The sequence below is a fragment of the Mizuhopecten yessoensis genome, unplaced genomic scaffold (assembly GCF_002113885.1).
Source record: "Mizuhopecten yessoensis strain PY_sf001 unplaced genomic scaffold, ASM211388v2 scaffold10659, whole genome shotgun sequence".
Lineage (NCBI taxonomy): Eukaryota > Metazoa > Mollusca > Bivalvia > Pectinida > Pectinidae > Mizuhopecten > Mizuhopecten yessoensis.
In genome coordinates this window covers 126535-151691 of record NW_018408657.1, presented here as the reverse complement: position 1 = coordinate 151691, position 25157 = coordinate 126535, and the positions used below count along the sequence as shown (strand labels likewise).

Below are 25157 nucleotides of genomic sequence, written 5' to 3'. Positions count from 1 at the left end.
ACAAACTCGCTCGGTGTTTAATTTACATAAACTTACAATACTGGAAACTTTATATTTAGTACTTTTTTGGCTTTGTCTGGTATTCACTCTTTTGTTCAGGGTGAGAGAAATGAAAATAATTGCTAAAAATATTACTGACAGAGTTAAAAATGACAATGGAGTGTAAATGATGGTGAGATGAATAGATCCCATTTTACATTACTGTGTCGGTGATTTAAAACTTTATATCAGCTACAAAAGTTTTAAAGTAAATAAATGTATCAGACACATTCAGGTCAAATTCGAGGTCAGATGTTCAGCATTTAACAACTACATGATAAACTCATCTTAATACTTTTGGCTTATTGATGTAAGATCAGAGGCCCAAAAAAACAATGGTGGCTTATTGATGTAAGATCAGAGGCCCCAAAAAACAATGGTGGCCTATTGATGTAAGATCAGAGGCCCAAAAAACAATGGTGGCTTATTGATGTAAGATCAAATGCCCAAAAAACAATGGTGGCTTATTGATGTAAGATCAGAGGCCCCAAAAAACAATGGTGGCTTATTGATGTAAGATCTGAGGCCCCCCCAAAAAATGGTGGCTTATTGATGTAAGATCAGAGGCCCCAAAACATAATGGTGGCTTATTGATGTAAGTTCAGAGGCCCCAAAAACAATGGTGGCTTATTGTTGGAAGATCAGAGGCCCCAAAAAACAATGGTGGCTTATTGATGTAAGATAAAATGCCCAAAAAACAATGGTGGCTTATTGATGTAAGATCAGAGGCCCCCCCAAAAAATGGTGGCTTATTGATGTAAGATCAGAGGCCCCAAAAAACAATGGTGGCTTTTCTGAATGACTTAGTTTTCCTTTTATCGAAATCATATCAACAATCAAATGATCAAAATAAGTAAGTTACTAACATGGCCGTGTTGTAGTAGTGAGACTTTGTTACACTGCTGCCATCATGGCGTTGTAGTAGTGAGACTTTGTTACACTGCTGCCATTATGGCGTTGTAGTAGTGAGACTTTGTTACACTGCTGCCATCATGGCGTTGTAGTAGTGAGACTTTGTTACACTGCTGCCATCATGGCGTTGTAGTAGTGAGACTTTGTTACACTGCTGCCATCATGGCGTTGTAGTAGTGAGACTTTGTTACACTGCTGCCATCATGGCGTTGTAGTAGTGAGACTTTGTTACACTGCTGCCATCATGGCGTTGTAGTAGTGAGACTTTGTTACACTGCTGCCATCATGGCGTTGTAGTAGTGAGACTTTGTTACACTGCTGCCATCATGGCGTTGTAGTAGTGAGACTTTGTTACACTGCTGCCATCATGGCGTTGTAGTAGTGAGACTTTGTTACACTGCTGCCATCATGGCGTTGTAGTAGTGAGACTTTGTTACACTGCTGCCATCATGGCGTTGTAGTAGTGAGACTTTGTTACACTGCTGCCATCATGGCGTTGTAGTAGTGAGACTTTGTTACACTGCTGCCATCATGGCGTTGTAGTAGTGAGACTTTGTTACACTGCTGCCATCATGGCGTTGTAGTAGTGAGACTTTGTTACACTGCTGCCATCATGGCGTTGTAGTAGTGAGACTTTGTTACACTGCTGCCATCATGGCGCTGTAGTAGTGAGACTTTGTTACACTGCTGCCGTCATGGCGGCGTTGTAGTAGTGAGACTTTGTTACACTGCTGCCATCATGGCAATGTAGTAGTGAGACTTTGTTACACTGCTGCCATCATGGCATTGTAGTAGTGAGACTTTGTTACACTGCTGCCATCATGGCGTTGTAGTAGTGAGACTTTGTTACACTGCTGCCATCATGGCATTGTAGTAGTGAGACTGTGTTACACTGCTGCCATCATGGCCGCGTTGTAGTAGTGAGACTTTGTTACAGTGCTGCCATCATGGTAAGATCTTTCTACTCACAGTCTAGTCGCTTCCTATTAGTCTCTTGTGACAAAGCGTGATTTCATTTTGAAATATGGTACTAATTTTTCTTTGCAGAATTGTTGATATAAGTGTGATTTGTTATTTTATCTAAATGTATTTATACTTGTTCTTTTTCATCTTATAGGGTTTTGTTATGAATTTAAACTGCTAGGTATGTGTATTGTGATTATTTGTAGTTACAAAGTCAGACAATATATACGCGAATCTCCCAATTTATTTGGTTTCTCAGATTTTAATATTGTGAATGAACCAATTTTTTTAATTCTGTTTTTAATAACACTAACTTGCAATTTTGTTTTTTGTCTATTGAAAAGTTCCAAAAGTCAAGAAATAATACTTATGATAATAATGATAAGGAAATCATGTTCATGTTCACATACTGTTAAAATAATGTTTACTGATGACACAGAAAATAGATTCAGATGATGCAAGAATTGTGACAATTATCTGATATTTCATTCACAATAGAAAAACTCTTGAGAAAGAAATGAAGAGAGTGTGATTAGAAGAATTCATAGTTGTACAGTTTCACTCTCTTACAAATGTTAAATCTTACAAAGTTTGGATTTAAAAGTTCCTTAAGATATGCCTGCACAATTTTATAAGTCCCCCACCGGTTCCTTTGTGAGGGGACTATATCGCCCACCGGTTCCTTTGTGAGGGGACTATATCCCCCACCGGTTCCTTTGTGAGGGGACTATAGTTTTGTGTAATGAACGTTACCTACTCACTCAGGTTCGACTGCCGCTTTCGCTTCAGACTTTATGGATTTTAAATGAAGAATGAGATAATAAAGAGGAAACAGAGATTGATGACAAAACCAACTTAGGCAGATATAGATTTACCCGTTTATTGTACGTCTAGGCAGATATAGATTTACCCGTTTATTATACGTCTAGGCAGATATAGATTTACCTGTTTATTGTACGTCTAGGCAGATATAGATTTACCCGTTTATTGTACGTCTAGGCAGATATAGATTTACCTGTTTATTGTACGTCTAGGCAGATATAGATTTACCCGTTTATTGTACGTCTACAGTATCAAACTTAACAAAGCACGTGGTGGCAAGTGGAAATTCAGTAAAAAAAAGAGTAAAGAGATAAAGATGACACGTAGTCGAGAACATACGGCTATCACTCCCACTCAATAGTTTACCTGTTGAACCCTTCTGTTTTCTCAACATTCCTGTACGTGAGCAGCTAGAGGAGCCTACAACTCATAGAAATCCTCACTAAATGCCCAAAACAGATAGGGCGGAGAATGCTCAGCCACTACCTAAGTGCTATCAATAAAAATCTCTCTTCCAAACTGTATGAAAATCGGCATGTCTCCCAAAAAATATATCACAATTTAACTCGCGATTTCCCTACTTGAAAAAGTTTGTCTTGGGCATAATTTCCATACTTTTTTACCTGGAGTAACCAGCAAATAGATCTTCCGATGGCAGAGTGTCCTGTTCAAAAAGTAAATCACTGTGGCCTTTGGATTGACCTTTGACCACAGCCTTTAAAAACATTTGTTTGGAGCATATTTTCTATCCTATTTCACATGGAGTAACCAGATTTGTGATGCAAGTCTATCTTGGCGTGTGGAGTACAAGACGTATGTCACTGTGACCTATATCCTGAAATCATAACTGGTGGGGGAATATGGATTGCCTTGCAAATCATTGCCTTGTTTTATTTGTATAAGAAATCAGAGACAAAAAATGTTGAACATTTATATACAAAATCCGTTAAACTCCTTAATTGTTTTTGAGTTTGACTGTATCTCTATATTTAGGATAGTTATTGCACTATATATTACTGGTTGATAAATTACACCCACACTCTAATATAGGCTGTCCCAGGCCAGCTAGTCTGTACTGTACAATATTAATTCCTATATAATTACACCCCACACTCTTATAGGCTGTCCCAGGCCAGCTAGTCTGTACTGTACATTATAATTCCTATATAATTACACCCCACACTCTTATAGGCTATCCCAGGCCAGCTAGTCTGTACTGTACAATATAAAAGCATACTTACTCAGTGTATAGTATTCCAATTTCTTTTTACTGACAGAAATAGACTGACCCAGTGTTTGTTAGTGACAAGTAGACCGACCCAATGTTACTGACAGAAATAGACTGACACTCAGTGTTTGTTACTGACAAGTAGACTAACTCAATGTTACTGACAGAAATAGACTGACACTCAGTGTTTGTTACTGACAAGTAGACTGACCCAATGTTACTGACAGAAGTAGGCTGACTCAGTGTTTGTTACTGACAAGAGTAGACTGACTCAATGTTGTTACTGACAGAAGTAGACTGACCCAATGTTACTGACAGAATTGGACTAACTCAATGTTACTGACAGAAAAAGTCTGACTCAATGTTTGTAACTGACAGAAATAGACTGACACTCAGTGTTTGTTAATGACAGAAATAGACTGACTCAATGTTACTGACAGAAATAGACTGACTCAATGTTACTGACAGAAGTAGACTGCCTCAATGTTGTTACTGACAGAAGTAGACTGACTCAATGTTGTTACTGACAGAAGTAGACTGACCCAATGTTACTGACAGAATTGGACTAACTCAATGTTACTGACAGAAACAGTCTGACTCAATGTTACTGTCGGAAGTAGGCTGACTCAGTGTTTGTTACTGACAGAAGTAGAATGACCCAATGTTGTTACTGACAGAAATAGACTGACCCAATGTAACTGACAGAATTGGACTAACTCAATGTTACTGACAGAAACAGTCTGACTCAATGTTACTGACAGAAACAGTCTGACTCAATGTTTGTAACTGACAGAAGTAGGCTGACTCAGTGTTTGTTAATGACAGAAATAGACTGACTCAATGTTACTGACAGAAATAGACTGACTCAATGTTACTGACAGAAGTAGACTGACTCAATGTTACTGTCAGAAGTAGACTGACTCAATGTAACTGACAGAAACAGTCTGACTCAATGTTTGTAACTGACAGAAGTAGGCTGACTCAATGTTTGTTACTGACAGAAGTAGACTGACTAAGTGTTTGTTACTGACAGAAATAGACTGACTCAATGTTTGTTACTGACAGAAATAGACTAACTCAATGTAACTGTCAGAAGTAGACTGACTCAATGTTACTGACAGAAACAGACTGACTCAATGTTTGTTACTGGCAGAGGTAGACTGACTTAATGTTTGTTACTGACAGAAATAGACTAACTCAATGTTACTGACAGAAGTAGACTGACTCAATGTTACTGACAGAGACAGTCTGACTCAATGTTTGTAACTGACAGAAGTAGGCTGACTCAGTGTTTGTTACTGACAGAAACAGTCTGACCCAATTTTTGTTACTGACAGAAGTAGACTGACTCAACGTTTGTTACTGACAGAGGTTGACTGACTCAATGTTACTCTCAGAAATAGACTGCCTCAATATTTGTTACTGACAGAAGTAGACTAACTCAATGTTTGTTACTGTCAGAAGTAGACTGACTCAATATTTGTTACTGACAGAAGTAGACTAACTCAATGTTACTGACAGAAGTAGACTGCCTCAATGTAACTGTCAGAAATAGAGTGCCTCAATATTTGTTACTGACAGAAGTTTGCCTGTGGCCTATAGAACTAATTACTAATTTCCTGTGAGACTGTATCAGTCTGGTAAATCATGTTAGAACTAATTTCCTGTGAGACTGTATCAGTCTGGTAAATCATGTTGGAACTAATTTCCTGTGAGACTGTATCAGTCTGGTAAATCATGTAAGAACTAATTTCCTGTGAGACTGTATCAGTCTGGTAAATCATGTTAGAACTTATTTCCTGTGAGACTGTATCACTCCGGTAAATCCTATTAGAACTAATATCCCGTGAGACTGTATCAGTCTGGTAAATCATGTTAGAACTTATTTCTCGTGAGACTGTATTAGTCCGGTAAATCATGTTAGAACTAATATCCCGTGAGACTGTATCAGTCTGGTAAATCATGTTAGAACTAATTTCCTGTGAGACTGTATCAGTCTGGTAAACCATGTTAGAACTAATTTCCTGTGAGACTGTATCAGTCTGGTAAATCATGTTAAAACTAATATCCCGTGACACTGTATCAGTCTTGTAAATCCTGTTAGAACTAATTTCCTGTGAGACTGTATCAGTCTGGTAAATAATGTTAGAACTAATTTCCTGTGAGGCTGTATCAGTCTTGTAAATCCTGTTGGTACTAATTTCCTGTGAGACTGTATGAGTCTTGTAAATCCTGTTGGAACTAACTTCCTGTGAGACTGTATCAGTCTGGCAAATCATGTTAGAACTAATTTCCTGTAAGACTGGAGCAGTCTGGTTAACCATGTTAGAACTAATTTCCCGTGATACTGTATCAGTCTGGTAAATCATGTTAAAACTAATATCCCGTGACACTGTATCAGTCTTGTAAATCCAGTTAGAACTAATTTCCTGTGAGACTATATCAGTCTGGTAAATGCTGTGAGAACTTATTTCCTGTGAGACTGTATCAGTCTGGCAAATCATGTTAGAACTAATTTCCCGTGATACTGTATCAGTCTGGTAAATCATGTTAGAACTAATTTCACGTGAGACTGTATCAGTCTGGTAAGCCATGTTAGAACTAATTTCCTGTGCGACTGTATCAGTCTGGTAAATCATGTTAGAACTAATTTCCCGTGAGACTGTATCAGTCTGGTAAATCCTGTGAGAACTTATTTCCTGTGAGACTGTATCAGTCTGGTAAATCATGTTAGAACTAATATCCCGTGAGACAGTATCAGTCTTGTAAATCCTGTTGGAACTAATTTCCTGTGAGACTGTATCGGTCTGGTAAATCATGTTAGAACTAATTTCCTGTGCGACTGTATCAGTCTGGTAAATTCTCTTAGAACTAATTTCCTGTAAGACAGTATCAGTCTGGTAAATCATGTTAGAACTAATTTCCTGTGAGACTGTATCAGTCTGGTAAATTCTGTTAGAACTAATTTCCTGTAAGACAGTATCAGTCTGGTAAATCATGTTAGAACTAATATCCTGTGAGACTGTATCAGTCTGGTAAATCATGTTAGAACTGATTTCCTGTGAGACTGTATCAGTCCGGTAAATCCTGTTTGTACCTTTTCACTTGAGCATGCTGCTGTTATATTTATGTCTATTACACCAAGATTTGATATGACAGATGTAGAAATGCACATTAGCTGTTAGTTTGAAGGTTGTGTAGTTACAGTAGACACTCCTATGCCTATAGCATGAACAGCAATATCTGAATCACTTACTATTATAGTAGAGTAGGGTTTCTTATGACAGTAAAATATAATGTGTTTTTATAATGTCTCAGATATTTTCCCCATGATGTCAATTCTGGAGGATAAATGTTTTCAATCACTGAAAGGAAATAGAATTGCTGTTTTGTATTTTAAGATTTTTGTATTTTTATAGAGACATCAACAGATAAAATTGTGTTGTTTTAAGCATAGTTCCATAACAAACAGCTTAAAATTTGATTCTTTGTCCAGAATCCTGATGTTGTTTTAGTACAGAGTCATTAATACATCAAAAATTGAGATACATGTTTGATGCCGTTAGTGAGGACATGTTTGATGCCGTTAGTGAGGACATGTTTGATGCCATTAGTGAGGACAAGTTTGATGCCGTAAGTGAGGACATGTTTGATGCCGTTAGTGAGGACATGTTTGATGCCGTAAGTGAGGACATGTTTGATGCCTTAAGTGAGGACATGTTTGATGCCATTAGTGAGGACATGTTTGATGCCGTAAGTGAGGACATGTTTGATGCCGTTAGTGAGGACATGTTTGATGCCGTTAGTGAGGACATGTTTGATGCCGTTAGTGAGGACATGTTTGATGCCGTAAGTGAGGACATGTTTGATGTCGTTAGTGAGGACATGTTTGATGGCGTTAGTGAGGACATGTTTGATGCCGTAAGTGAGGACATGTTTAGTCTTTCTATAAAGTATAATTTTCAATGTTTACAGATTCTATCAACCTAAACACTCCAGTAGTGACCATGGCTCATGCCTCCGCACAACGCTTCCAAGCACTCAGTGACCCCAACCAAAACCAGGTCCTGGATGACATGCATGACGCTATTGCCGTGGCTACTAGTGAACTCGGACTGTTGCCAGGGGTTGCCTTCCAATCACGAGTGGCTCAGTTAGCTCAGCTCAACGCAGCTCACCAGGCTGTAAGTCAGCTCAATCCAGCCTGCAGAACAAGCATATAGACCAAATTGTCAAAATGTTTGTGTTTGAAAACTAATGTACCATGGAAGTAAAGTCGTACAGGTTTTGTATCCGTCTCTATGAAAGGATGTCAGTTTCCACTTTCTGATTGATTTAATCTGTCACTATCTTTTAATTATATTTAAAACCAATCAATAGTCAAGACTTCAGTATTATAATACTATAAAATTATGTTCTAGTTTATGAAACAACATTTTGGCTAACTGTTACATTGAAGTGTATTAAGTTTATTAACACAAGATGTGTCTGTTTGTAGATATTTGTGGTTGGGCCCCCCGGCTGTGGTAAAAGTGAGTGTATAAAGACTTTTGCGGTGGCGGAACGAGAACGAGGCAAGACCATCAGTGTACACACGATGTTTACCAAAGCAGTCGAGTCTGAGGAACTGATGGGGTACTGGGACCCAAAATCAAAGTAAGTATTGAGGACTACAACAAAATAGTCGAGTCTGAGGAACTGATGGGTGAGACCCAAAGACAAAGTAAGTATTGAGAACTACAACAAAACAGTCAAGTCTGAGGAACTGATGGGTGGGAGTATAAGGATGGTCTGATGACACTATGTTTCTGTTACAGAGTATAAGGATGGTCTGATGACACTATGTTTCTGTTACAGAGAGTATAAGGATGGTCTGATGACACTATGTTTCTGTTACAGAGAGTATAAGGATGGTCTGATGACACTATGTTTCTGTTACAGAGAGTATAAGGATGGTCTGATGACACTATGTTTCTGTTACAGAGAGTATAAGGATGGTCTGATGACACTATGTTTCTGTTACAGAGAGTATAAGGATGGTCTGATGACACTATGTTTCTGTTACAGAGAGTATAAGGATGGTCTGATGACACTATGTTTCTGTTACAGAGAGTATAAGGATGGTCTGATGACACTATGTTTCTGTTACAGAGAGTATAAGGATGGTCTGATGACACTATGTTTCTGTTACAGAGAGTATAAGGATGGTCTGATGACACTATGTTTCTGTTACAGAGAGTATAAGGATGGTCTGATGACACTATGTTTCTGTTACAGAGAGTATAAGGATGGTCTGATGACACTATGTTTCTGTTACAGAGAGTATAAGGATGGTCTGATGACACTATGTTTCTGTTACAGAGAGTATAAGGATGGTCTGATGACACTATGTTTCTGTTACAGAGAGTATAAGGATGGTCTGATGACACTATGTTTCTGTTACAGAGAGTATAAGGATGGTCTGATGACACTATGTTTCTGTTACAGAGAGTATAAGGATGGTCTGATGACACTATGTTTCTGTTACAGAGAGTATAAGGATGGTCTGATGACACTATGTTTCTGTTACAGAGAGTATAAGGATGGTCTGATGACACTATGTTTCTGTTACAGAGAGTATAAGGATGGTCTGATGACACTATGTTTCTGTTACAGAGAGTATAAGGATGGTCTGATGACACTATGTTTCTGTTACAGAGAGTATAAGGATGGTCTGATGACACTATGTTTCTGTTACAGAGAGTATAAGGATGGTCTGATGACACTATGTTTCTGTTACAGAGAGTATAAGGATGGTCTGATGACACTATGTTTCTGTTACAGAGAGTATAAGGATGGTCTGATGACACTATGTTTCTGTTACAGAGAGTATAAGGATGGTCTGATGACACTATGTTTCTGTTACAGAGAGTATAAGGATGGTCTGATGACACTATGTTTCTGTTACAGAGAGTATAAGGATGGTCTGATGACACTATGTTTCTGTTACAGAGAGTATAAGGATGGTCTGATGACACTATGTTTCTGTTACAGAGAGTATAAGGATGGTCTGATGACACTATGTTTCTGTTACAGAGAGTATAAGGATGGTCTGATGACACTATGTTTCTGTTACAGAGAGTATAAGGATGGTCTGATGACACTATGTTTCTGTTACAGAGAGTATAAGGATGGTCTGATGACACTATGTTTCTGTTACAGAGAGTATAAGGATGGTCTGATGACACTATGTTTCTGTTACAGAGAGTATAAGGATGGTCTGATGACACTATGTTTCTGTTACAGAGAGTATAAGGATGGTCTGATGACACTATGTTTCTGTTACAGAGAGTATAAGGATGGTCTGATGACACTATGTTTCTGTTACAGAGAGTATAAGGATGGTCTGATGACACTATGTTTCTGTTACAGAGAGTATAAGGATGGTCTGATGACACTATGTTTCTGTTACAGAGAGTATAAGGATGGTCTGATGACACTATGTTTCTGTTACAGAGAGTATAAGGATGGTCTGATGACACTATGTTTCTGTTACAGAGAGTATAAGGATGGTCTGATGACACTATGTTTCTGTTACAGAGAGTATAAGGATGGTCTGATGACACTATGTTTCTGTTACAGAGAGTATAAGGATGGTCTGATGACACTATGTTTCTGTTACAGAGAGTATAAGGATGGTCTGATGACACTATGTTTCTGTTACAGAGAGTATAAGGATGGTCTGATGACACTATGTTTCTGTTACAGAGAGTATAAGGATGGTCTGATGACACTATGTTTCTGTTACAGAGAGTATAAGGATGGTCTGATGACACTATGTTTCTGTTACAGAGAGTATAAGGATGGTCTGATGACACTATGTTTCTGTTACAGAGAGTATAAGGATGGTCTGATGACACTATGTTTCTGTTACAGAGAGTATAAGGATGGTCTGATGACACTATGTTTCTGTTACAGAGAGTATAAGGATGGTCTGATGACACTATGTTTCTGTTACAGAGAGTATAAGGATGGTCTGATGACACTATGTTTCTGTTACAGAGAGTATAAGGATGGTCTGATGACACTATGTTTCTGTTACAGAGAGTATAAGGATGGTCTGATGACACTATGTTTCTGTTACAGAGTATAAGGATGGTCTGATGACACTATGTTTCTGTTACAGAGAATGGAAGGATGGTCTGTTTGCCTCCCTCTTAAGGAAGCTCTGCATCCAGCCCCCAAATATGAACTATGATTTCAACAGTAAACCTTCCATGAAAATTGTCCAGCTGGACGGAGAGGTATGACATAAAGAAAACACACCTTTTACACAGCCCTCAACAAATCAGACCAGACTTGATATTTGCATTTAACCAGTGATAAAGCCATCATTTTAAAACGAAAAGCAACATTATTCTGTAATATGGATTAAGATATTCTATATCATTATATGAAAGAAATAATGAAAAGAAAACAATTAAGGGAAATATTAAATGTTTGTTTAAAATGTTGATTGTACTCAGACAAGTCATTAAAGTTTTCTATCCGCCTGACATAGGACAGATGATTATTATACCCGTCGTTTTCTCTGTCAGGCTGCCATAGGACAGATGATTATTATACCTGTTGTTTTCTCTGTCAGGCTAACATGGGACAGATGATTATTATAAACCCGTTGTTTTCTCTGTCAGGCTAACATAGGACAGATGATTTTTATACCCGTGGTTTTCTCTGTCAGGCTGACATAGGACAGATGATTATTATACCTGTTGTTTTCTCTGTCAGGCTAACATGGGACAGATGATTATTATAAACCCGTTGTTTTCTCTGTCAGGCTAACATAGGACAGATGATTATTATACCCGTTGTTTTCTCTGTCAGGCTGACATAGGACAGATGATTATTATACCCGTTGTTTTCTCTGTCAGGCTGACATAGGACAGATGATTATTATACCCGTTGTTTTCTCTGTCAGGCTGACATAGGACAGATGATTATTATACCCGTTGTTTTCTCTGTCAGGCTGACATAGGACAGATGATTATTATACCCGTTGTTTTCTCTGTCAGGCTGACATAGGACAGATGATTATTATACCCGTTGTTTTCTCTGTCAGGCTGACATAGGACAGATGATTATTATACCCGTTGTTTTCTCTGTCAGGCTGACATAGGACAGATGATTATTATACCCGTTGTTTTCTCTGTCAGGCTAACATAGGACAGATGATTATTATACCCGTTGTTTTCTCTGTCAGGCTAACATAGGACAGATGATTATTATACCCGTTGTTTTCTCTGTCAGGCTAACATAGGACAGATGATTATTATACCCGTTGTTTTCTCTGTCAGGCTGACATAGGACAGATGATTATTATACCCGTTGTTTTCTCTGTCAGGCTGACATAGGACAGATGATTATTATACCTGTTGTTTTCACTGTCAGGCTGACGTAGGACAGATGATTTTTATACTCGTTGTTTTCTCTGTCAGGCTAACATAGGACAGATGATTATTATTCCCGTTGTTTTCTCTGTCAGGCTAACATAGGACAGATGATTATTATACCCGTTGTTTTCTCTGTCAGGCTAACATAGGACAGATGATTATTATACCCGTTGTTTTCTCTGTCAGGCTGACATAGGACAGATGATTATTATACCCGTTGTTTTCTCTGTCAGGCTAACATAGGACAGATGATTTTTATACCCGTGGTTTTCTCTGTCAGGCTGACATAGGACAGATGATTATTATACCTTTTGTTTTCTCTGTCAGGCTAACATAGGACAGATGATTATTATACCGGTTGTTTTCTCTGTCAGGCTTACGTAGGACAGATGATTATTATTCCCGTTGTTTTCTCTGGCAGAGTAACATAGGACAGATGATTATAAACCCGGTGGTTTCTCTGTCAGGGTGGCCTAGGACCGATGATTATTATACCCGTTAATTTCTCTGTCAAGCCGACATCGGACAGCTGATAATTATACCCGTTGTTTTCTATGTCAGGATGACGTAGGACAGATGGAGTTACTAAGCGCTTTTCTCAACAATGATGGATCTGTTGTCCTTGGCAACAATGAAAGAATGGTCATTCCAGACACAACACGTTTCTTCTGGGAGGTATGGAAATAGGACAGATGATTATTATTCCTGTTGTTTTCTCTGGCAGGCTGACGTAGGACAGATGGTTATTATACCTGTTGTTTTCTCTGGCAGGCTGACGTAGGACAGATGATTATTATTCCCGTTGTTTTCTCTGGCAGAGTAACATAGGACAGATGATTATAAACCCGGTGGTTTCTCTGTCAGGGTGGCCTAGGACCGATGATTATTATACCTGTTTTTTTCTCTGTCAGGCTGACATCGGACAGATGATTATTATACCCGTCGCTTTCTGTGTCAGGCTGACACAGGACAGATGATTATTATACATGTTGTTTTCTCTGTCAGGCGGACATAGGACAGATGATTATAAACCCGGTGGTTTCTCTGTCAGGGTGGCCTAGGACCGATGATTATTATACCCGTTGGTTTCTCTGTCAGGCTGACGTAGGACAGCTGATTATTATACCTGTTGTTTTCTCTGGCAGGCTGACGTAGGACAGATGATTTTTATACCCGTGGTTTTCTCTGCCAGGCTGACATAGGACATATGATTATTATACCTTTTGTTTTCGCTGTCAGGCTGACGTAGGACAGCTGATTATTATACCTGTTGTTTACTCTGTCAGGCTGACGTAGGACAGATGGTTATTATACCTGTTGTTTTCGCTGTCAGGCTGACGTAGGACAGATGGTTATTATACCTGTTGTTTTCTCTGTCGGGATGACATAGGACAGATGATTATAAACCCGGTGGTTTCTCTGTCAGGGTGGCCTAGGACCGATGATTATTATACCTGTTTTTTTCTCTGTCAGGCTGACGAAGGACAGATGATTATTATAAACCCGATGTTTTCTCTGTCAGGCTGACGTAGGACAGATGATTATTATGCCCGTTGTTTTCTCTGTCAGGAGGACATAGGACAGATGATTATTATACCGGTTGTTTTCTCTGTCAGGAGATGATTTTTATACCCGTTGTTTTCTCTGTCAAGCTGACATAGGACAGATGATTATTATCCCCGTTGTTTTCTCTGTCAAGCTGACATAGGACAGATGATTATAAACCCGGTGGTTTCTCTGTCAGGGTGGCCTAGGACCGATGATTATTATACCTGTTTTTTTCTCTGTCAGGCTGACATAGAACAGATGATTATTATACCTTTTGTTTTCTCTGTCAGGCTAACATGGGACTGATGATTATTATAAACCCGATGTTTTCTCTGTCAGGCTAACATAGCACAGATGATTATTATTCCCGTTGTTTTCTCTGTCAAGCTGACATAGGACAGATGATTATTATACATGTTGTTTTCTCTGTCAGGGTGACGTAGGACAGATGATTATTATCCCCGTTGTTTTCTCTGTCAAGCTGACATAGGACAGATGATTATTATACCTGTTGTTTTCTCTGTCAGGCTGACGTAGGACAGATGGAGTTACTAAGCGCTTTTCTCAACAATGATGGATCTGTTGTCCTTGGCAACAATGAAAGAATGGTCATTCCAGACACAACACGTTTCTTCTGGGAGGTATGGAATAACAGAATCTTTCACCCTCTTGCGGGTGAGATAGGGGAATCTCAACCTGAGGGGGGAGATTCTTAATTTGCCAAACACGAGGCTTTGCCGAGAGTTTGGCAACTTAAGAATCTTCTCCGCAACTTAAGAATCTTTCCCCGAGGGTTGAGATTCCCCTGTTTCCCCAACAAGGCGTGAGTGATTGTTTTCTCTTACCCTGTTTTACCATTGTGTATCATATACACAATGTAATGATAACGTTACATGCTTAATTCAGGGTTGGCGTGACATTGATGGATTGTTGATGTGACTTCATTGTATTGTTGATGTGACGTCATACCATTGTCATGAATAAGGGAATTCCCCTGTCTCAACCCTAGGGTGAGACAAGGGGATCTCACATTGGTAAAAGAGTGGATACATTTGTCCAGGGTAAGAGAAAAACATTTCTCTAACAGTGAATCATAAAACATAAATACGCAGATAAAATACTCTCTTATACTACTTTGTTATTATATTGGATTTAGATGATAATATTAGGAGTGTTTCATATTGCTTTCAAAAATGTTCATTCTCTGAGGCTTTTTTCCACTAGTACTGTTTGTTTCATTTCATTTTGCACATTCAGTCTGATGTAGACACGCAATAATGTCATCAATGTCTACCCCAAGGTAACTATAAATAATTTACATGGTCTAACACAAGTTTTCTGTGAGTACAGTGAGGTTTTACACTAACATTGTGTTGTGTCTACAGTTGGAGACGGTGGGGAACATGAGCCCGGCTCTGCTGGCTAATGTTGCCATCCTCAACATGTCTGTGCTAGATGTTGGCTGGAAGCTGCTGCTGGTCCAGTGGCTGGAGCGACGGCCAGAGGCTGACCGTGAGTTGCTGTCAGACTTCTGTGACGTTTACATTCAGAAGACAGTTGACTACCTGACAGAGTGCTGCCAACCTCACATGCTGGGGGGAGCGAAGCGTTGCGGGCCCCAGTATAAACGTGTGATACCACACTCCACAGAGAACATGATCTCCACATTCTGTACACTGCTCGAGGTCAGTATAGACAACAATGTAGGATGTTATTTTGCTTAAGAGATTATCTCATAAACATCAATTAAAGAATATCTGTAATTAATTTCATGAGTTCTAACAATCCAGATAATAGTTCCTTGCTTGTGTAGCAGAGCTGGACTGGGACTTTTGCCAGTGACCAACCTGAGGTGGATCAATTTGTAGATCAAACTTCAAAATTTTGGAAGGTCTGTAGTTAAGAGGATCTGTGGTTTGAATCCTAGTCTGGCTATGCTTTCTTCTTTCTCCTGTTACAATGATGCCTGTGACCAACCCCTGTTTCAGTACTAGGTGAATGCTTGACCCAAACCTGGTCTGTAAAGAGTCTATTTACAGAGGCTAAACCTGGGGAAAATATGGAGTAATGTAGCGAAAATGGTCAATCGCCTGCGACCAGGTAGCTCAATTGGTAGAGTGTCAGTCTTAGAGTTGGAAGGGTCCTGGGTTTGAATCCTGGTCTGGCCATGCATTTCTCTTTCTCCTGTAACACTTCTATAAAGCTGCTGTTACTCTCACAACATAACCTAAGCCTATTCCCGCAAGTCTACTCCACTCGTCCTGTTGCTTTTACAGTTCTCTTCTATGAATTATTATGTTTTAGGCTCTTGTCCACTCCAATCCTGACCTCAGTGATCTTGAGTATGAGCGTTACTTCAACTTTGCAATCATCTGGGCATTTGCTGGAACATTGGAGATAGAATACAGGGAGAACTTCAGTCAGTGGTGGAAAGTGGAGTTCAACCAGCACATAGAGTACCCAGAAGAGGGCACGGTGAGTCATTTCACATTCCACCGACACACCCACCACGCACCACCCCACATCCTACATACACACAATCAGTACATAGAGTACCCAGGCAAGGGCACGGTGAGTCACTTCACATATTAAACTTACTAAGGAGAGGTACGGTGAGTCACTTCACATATTAAACATACTAAGGAGAGGGCACAGTGAGTCACTTTTCATATAATACACTCAGGGGAGGCACATTGAGTCATCACATATTCAACATACTAAGGAGAGGGCACGGTGAGTCACTTCACATATTAAACATACTAAGGAGAGGGCATGGTGAGTCACTTCACATATAACACAATCAGGGGAGGGCACAGTGAGTCACTTTTCATATAATACACTCAGGGGAGGCACATTGAGTCATCACATATTCAACATACTAAGGAGAGAGCAAGGTGAGTCATCACACATTCAACACTCAGGGGAGGGTACAGTGAGTCATCACACATTCAACACTCAGGGGAGAGTACAGTGAGTCATCACACATTCAACACTCAGGGAAGGGCACAGTGAGTCATCACACCTTCAACACTCAGTGAAGGGTACAGTGAGTCATCACACATTCAACACTCAGGGGAGGGTAGCGTGAGTCATCACACATTCGACACTCAGGGGAGGGCACAGTGAGTCATCACCCCTTCAACACTCAGTAAAGGGTACAGTGAGTCAACGCACATTTAACACTCAGGGCAGGGTACAGTGAGTCATCACACATTCAACACTCAGGGGAGGGTACAGTGAGTCAACACACATTTAACACTCAGGGAAGGGTACAGTGAGTCATCACACATTCAACACTCAGGGGAGGGTGCAGTGAGTCAACACACATTTAACACTCAGGGGAGGGTACAGTGAGCCAACACACATTCAACACTCAGGGGAGGGGACAGTGAGTCAACACACATTCAACACTCAGGGGAGGGTTCAGTGAGTCAACACACATTTAACACTCAGGGAAGGGTACAGTGAGTCATCACACATTCGACACTCAGGGGAGGGTACAGTGAGTCAACACACATTCAACACCCAGGGGAGGGTACAGTGAGTCATCACACATTCGACACTCAGGGGAGGGTACAGTGAGTCAACACACATTCAACACTCAGGGGAGGGGACAGTGAGTCAACACACATTCAACACCCAGGGGAGGGTACAGTGAGTCATCACTCATTCAACACTCAGGGGAGGGTACACTGAGTCATCACACATTCAACACTCATGGGAGGGTACAGTGAGTCATCACTCATTCAACACTCAGGGGAGGGTACACTGAGTCATCACACATTCAACACTCATGGGAGGGTACAGTGAGTCATCACACATTCAAAACTCAGGGGAGGGTACAGTGAGTCATCACACATTCAACACTCAGGGAAGGGCACAGTGAGTCATCACACCTTCAACATTCAGGGAAGGGTACAGTGAGTCATAACACATTCTCATTCAACACACTCAAGGGAGGGCAAGGTGATTCATAACACATTCAACACACTCAGGGGAGGGCAAGGTGAGTTATCACACATACAACACACTCATGGGAGGGCAAGGTGAGTTATCACACATACAACACACTCAGGGGAGGGCAAGGTGAGTTATCACACATACAATACACTCAGGGGAGGGCACAGTGAGTCATCACACATTCAACACACTCAGGGGAGGGCACAGTGAGTCATCACACATTCAACACACTCAGGGAAGGGGCACAGTGAGCCATCACACATTCAACACTCAGGGGAGGGCAAGGTGAGTCATCACACATACAATGCACTCAGGGGAGGGCACGGTGAGCTATCACACATTCAACACACTAAGAAGAGGGCACAGTACACTACATACATATCACCCACACACTACAGACACACAACCAGTACACTACATACATATCACCCACACACTACATACATATCACCCACACACTACAGACACACAACCAGTACACTACATACATATCACCCACACACTACATACATATCACCCACACACTACAGACATATCACCCACACACTACAGACATATCACCCACACACTACAGACATATCACCCACACACTACAGACATATCACCCACACACTACAGACATATCACCCACACACTACAGACATATCACCCACACACTACAGACATATCACCCACACACTACAGACATATCACCCACACACTACAGACATATCACCCACACACTACAGACATATCACCCACACACTACAGACATATCACCCACACACTACAGACATATCACCCACACACTACAGACATATCACCCACACACTACAGACATATCACCCACACACTACAGACATATCACCCACACACTACAGACATATCACCCACACACTACAGACATATCACCCACACACTACAGACATATCACCCACACACTACAGACATATCACCCACACACTACAGACATATCACCCACACACTACAGACATATCACCCACACACTACAGACATATCACCCACACACTACAGACATATCACCCACACACTACAGACATATCACCCACACACTACAGACATATCACCCACACACTACAGACATATCACCCACACACTACAGACATATCACCCACACACTACAGACATATCACCCACACACTACAGACATATCACCCACACACTACAGACATATCACCCACACACTACAGACATATCACCCACACACTACAGACATATCACCCACACACTACAGACATATCACCCACACACTACAGACATATCACCCACACACTACAGACATATCACCCACACACTACAGACATATCACCCACACACTACAGACATATCACCCACACACTACAGACATATCACCCACACACTACAGACATATCACCCACACACTACAGACATATCACCCACACACTACAGACATATCACCCACACACTACAGACATATCACCCACACACTACAGACATATCACCCACACACTACAGACATATCACCCACACACTACAGACATATCACCCACACACTACAGACATATCACCCACACACTACAGACATATCACCCACACACTACAGACATATCACCCACACACTACAGACATATCACCCACACACTACAGACATATCACCCACACACTACAGACATATCACCCACACACTACAGACATATCACCCACACACTACAGACATATCACCCACACACTACAGACATATCACCCACACACTACAGACATATCACCCACACACTACAGACATATCACCCACACACTACAGACATATCACCCACACACTACAGACATATCACCCACACACTACAGACATATCACCCACACACTACAGACATATCACCCACACACTACAGACATATCACCCACACACTACAGACATATCACCCACACACTACAGACATATCACCCACACACTACAGACATATCACCCACACACTACAGACATATCACCCACACACTACAGACATATCACCCACACACTACAGACATATCACCCACACACTACAGACATATCACCCACACACTACAGACATATCACCCACACACTACAGACATATCACCCACACACTACAGACATATCACCCACACACTACAGACATATCACCCACACACTACAGACATATCACCCACACACTACAGACATATCACCCACACACTACAGACATATCACCCACACACTACAGACATATCACCCACACACTACAGACATATCACCCACACACTACAGACATATCACCCACACACTACAGACATATCACCCACACACTACAGACATATCACCCACACACTACAGACACATCACCCACACACTACAGACATATCACCCACACACTACAGACATATCACCCACACACTACAGACATATCACCCACACACTACAGACATATCACCCACACACTACAGACATATCACCCACACACTACAGACATATCACCCACACACTACAGACATATCACCCACACACTACAGACATATCACCCACACACTACAGACATATCACCCACACACTACAGACATATCACCCACACACTACAGACATATCACCCACACACTACAGACATATCACCCACACACTACAGACATATCACCCACACACTACAGACATATCACCCACACACTACAGACATATCACCCACACACTACAGACATATCACCCACACACTACAGACATATCACCCACACACTACAGACATATCACCCACACACTACAAACATATCACCCACACACTACAGACATATCACCCACACACTACAGACATATCACCCACACACTACAGACATATCACCCACACACTACAGACATATCACCCACACACTACAGACATATCACCCACACACTACAGACATATCACCCACACACTACAGACATATCACCCACACACTACAGACATATCACCCACACACTACAGACATATCACCCACACACTACAGACATATCACCCACACACTACAGACATATCACCCACACACTACAGACATATCACCCACACACTACAGACATATCACCCACACACTACAGACATATCACCCACACACTACAGACATATCACCCACACACTACAGACATATCACCCACACACTACAGACATATCACCCACACACTACAGACATATCACCCACACACTACAGACATATCACCCACACACTACAGACATATCACCCACACACTACAGACATATCACCCACACACTACAGACATATCACCCACACACTACAGACACACAACCAGTACACTACATACATATCACCCACACACTACAGACATATCACCCACACACTACAGACATATCACCCACACACTACAGACATATCACCCACACACTACAGACATATCACCCACACACTACAGACATATCACCCACACACTACAGACATATCACCCACACACTACAGACATATCACCCACACACTACAGACATATCACCCACACACTACAGACATATCACCCACACACTACAGACATATCACCCACACACTACAGACATATCACCCACACACTACAGACATATCACCCACACACTACAGACATATCACCCACACACTACAGACATATCACCCACACACTACAGACATATCACCCACACACTACAGACATATCACCCACACACTACAGACATATCACCCACACACTACAGACATATCACCCACACACTACAGACATATCACCCACACACTACAGACATATCACCCACACACTACAGACATATCACCCACACACTACAGACATATCACCCACACACTACAGACATATCACCCACACACTACAGACATATCACCCACACACTACAGACATATCACCCACACACTACAGACATATCACCCACACACTACAGACATATCACCCACACACTACAGACATATCACCCACACACTACAGACATATCACCCACACACTACAGACATATCACCCACACACTACAGACACACAACCAGTACACTACATACATATCACCCACACACTACAGACATATCACCCACACACTACAGACATACAACTAGTACACTACATACATATCAACCACACACTACAGACATATCACCCACACACTACAGACATATCACCCACACACTACAGACATATCACCCACACACTACATACATATCACCCACACACTACATACATATCACCCACACACTACAGACACACAACTAGTACACTACTCCGTCAGTACATTCCTTGTTTGATTGATCTTCTTTACACACTGATGTATCATTTTGTATGAAACTTTATATATTATCAAACACAACCATTTCACCCCATGATTCAAAGAACCTGATGCAGTAAAATGTTGTATTTTCATTGTGCATTGGGATTAACTTAATCTTTAAAGAAAATCGTTAAAATGTTTTGGTTACTTTTAGACTTATACCATTATTACAACCTATTTACTGCTGTAGGTGTTTGACTACTATGTGGACAGTGAGAGCCATGAGTTTACACGCTGGTGTGACAGTATTACTAACTACAGTGGTGACCCTCACTCCGGTATCTCTTCAGAGGCCTTTGTACACACAGTACCAATAGAGGTGAGTTCTATGGTAGGCCTTTGTACACACAGTACCAATAGATGTGAGTTTTATGGTAGACCTTGTACACACAGTACCAATTGAGGAGAGTTCTATGGTAGACCTTTGTACACACAGTACCAATAGAGGTGAGTTTTATGGTAGGCCTTTGTACACACAGTACTAATAGAGATGAGTTCTATGGTAGACCTTTGTACACACAGTACCAATAGAGGTGATTTTTATGGTAGCCCTTGTACACACAGTACCAGTAGAGGTGAGTTCTATGGTAAACCTTTTTACACACAGTACCAATTGCGGTGAGTTCTATGGTAGGCCTTTGTACCCACAGTACTAATAGAGATGAGTTCTATGGTAGTCCTTTGTACACACAGTGCAATAGAGGTGAGTTCTATAGTAGACCTTTGTACACACAGTACCAATAGAGTTTTATAGTTTGATGTAAATGTTTGTTAACAATAATGTCACTATGTTAACAATGATGTCACCTTGCGTCGCTTATTTGTTGTTTAAAGTTTTCTCACGATATGTTTACAACAATGTTTTTCAGCAACTGATGTACCTGTTGGGTACGCTGTCTGACTACGGTAAACCTGTGGTGTTGGTGGGTGAGAATGGCTGTGGTAAGACAGCCATCATCAATGAGAGGATTCGCACAGTTTGTTCAGGAGAGGTCGCTGAGGTCCTCTCTCTTACAGTACAGGCTAACAGGTAAATGATGTGGGAGGTTATATGTGTGTGAGTAATTAAATATGCTGAGCTTAAAAATGTCTAAATTATACCATGTTTATACAAGTTTACAACATTGAGAATGGAAGGGAAGGGAGGTCGGTAACATAAGTCTGTTTGTAAAAGATTAATAGATTAGAGGTTAGAAAAATTAGTGGTTCATCGACCAGCTACAACATGTTACATAGTGTTAACAGAGAATTTAGCTAACCGGGTCTGAAGGACAGGTGAGCCTATGCCATGGTGTTCCATCAACTTTTTCATTTCAAATGCTACTAGTCTTAAATGGGTCAGTGGATTTTGACCAAGCCATTGTTAGGCCAAGGAATCTCAACATATGGTATAAACTGGGGAGCAGAGGGGTAGAGCCCAATAGAGGAAATACATGTTGATACATTCATGCTCCAAGGATTGACCTTGGAGTCAGCACTGCCCAGGACACTTAATCCCTGCATCATATCTTGGCAATGACCAAGAACCCCTACCTGAAACTTCTTGAAGTTTTGCTTGGCATTAAGAAATAGATACAACAATGCTACTAGGATCTGATCCAAAGTTTGTCCTCACCCCCAGGGATCATTACATGAAAAGTTGAGCTACCACTCCATACCCATACAAACACAATCATGCTACCAGCATTGGCACCTGTAGCCTGGTCCCAGAAATAGTGACTTAGTTCCTGAATCATGATAATTGCAGATCCAGCCTAATATACAATTAAAGACATGAAAAAACCCATAACAGATTCATGAGACCGGGATCGACCTTAAACCTGTTTCATAACTTGGAAAGAGTTGTGATCCCCTCTTTTTAACAATACGGGCGTTCACTAGGCATGAAGAGACAAATATACTCACGCTTTCAGGATTAATTTGGCCAAGGGGTTTGGCTCCATCACAGGCTCATAACTATGTCCACATACAAAAGATCCAAACTCACTTTAGAAGCCTATTTGGTCCTTAGAACCTTGGAATCAGTTATTGTGTAAAGGGAGGGTGAAGCTCCCCTGGCAACTGAGGGACAATGCCCAAAGGAAAAAAAATGGTTTTAAATTGTTTAAAGCCTACTCCTCTTGATCAGTTGATTGTGTTTCAACTAGATTTGCTTAGCAGCATCTTTGGGACCAGAACACGAAATGCTGTATTAAAAAGGATACTGTCCCCCTTGGTATTGAGAAGTAGAGCCCAAACTGTAATGTATAAGATATTGGTGCAATTTCATTTCCAGGTTCACCAATGCCCGTCTGTTGTATGACCGTCTGGACGGACGGCTTGAATGGAAACATGGCCGCACATATGTCCCCAAGGGCAACAAGCGCCTCCTATGTCTGGTTGATGACATCAACCTATCCCAGGTATGTATGTCAACATCACTGCTGATGTTTCTATTCCTTCTGAAGATGATATAAATAGAATATTGCCATTTTCTTCACTAGTTTCAAACTTTTTTGCTTCAAAGTAAGAAATAACACAAATGATAAAACAGGACACATTTAGTGCTTTACAGTAAAACAATAAAACAATTTCAAACACCATACATCAATACAATAGAATATTAATTTCAATGCCTACCTACATAAAATTGTTTTTAGTCCCTGGACCTGACGTTGTTATTATTGTTGTTGTTATATTTCAACCATCTGTTAAGTAGATGGGCTACAATATACTGTAACATGTTGCAGGTTGACAAGTACGGCCACCAGACTGCTATAGAGTTGGTCAGGGAACACATCGACGACGGAGGCTTTTACAACCAGGATTCACACGCTTGGCGCTATGTCAAGAATGTGACATATGTCAGCACCATCAACCCACATACGACGGCCAATGTACCCGCCATCAGCCAGCGCTTTCTGCGACACTTTGCTGTGTTTGGCTGTCCCTACCCCACCAGCTCCGACCTGCAGACGATCTTCTCGACCCTCCTTCACACACACTTCATCACCCCAGAGACGTCCAGTGGTGCCAACCTTGCCGGGGGACATCATGGCCATGATGAGAAGG

The 25157-nt window shown here is 40.9% G+C and overlaps 1 protein-coding gene across 5 annotated transcripts in view; it reads left to right on the top strand.

Annotated features, from left to right (window-relative positions):
• Positions 1-25157, top strand: part of LOC110461766 (dynein beta chain, flagellar outer arm-like) — a 202081-nt gene that overhangs the window by 83050 nt on the left and 93874 nt on the right. For 4 of the 5 annotated variants that reach the window (XM_021515407.1, XM_021515403.1, XM_021515406.1 and 1 more), the window contains 11 exons: positions 2069-2095; positions 7940-8148; positions 8463-8620; positions 11130-11247; positions 14469-14582; positions 15327-15626; positions 16246-16416; positions 22297-22425; positions 22976-23136; positions 24382-24508; positions 24836-25156. In XM_021515407.1, coding sequence (XP_021371082.1) covers positions 2069-2095; positions 7940-8148; positions 8463-8620; positions 11130-11247; positions 14469-14582; positions 15327-15626; positions 16246-16416; positions 22297-22425; positions 22976-23136; positions 24382-24508; positions 24836-25156 — 1835 coding nt within the window. The remainder of the gene's footprint in view (positions 1-2068; positions 2096-7939; positions 8149-8462; positions 8621-11129; positions 11248-14468; positions 14583-15326; positions 15627-16245; positions 16417-22296; positions 22426-22975; positions 23137-24381; positions 24509-24835; position 25157) is intronic. The other variant, XM_021515405.1, reaches the window with a different exon arrangement.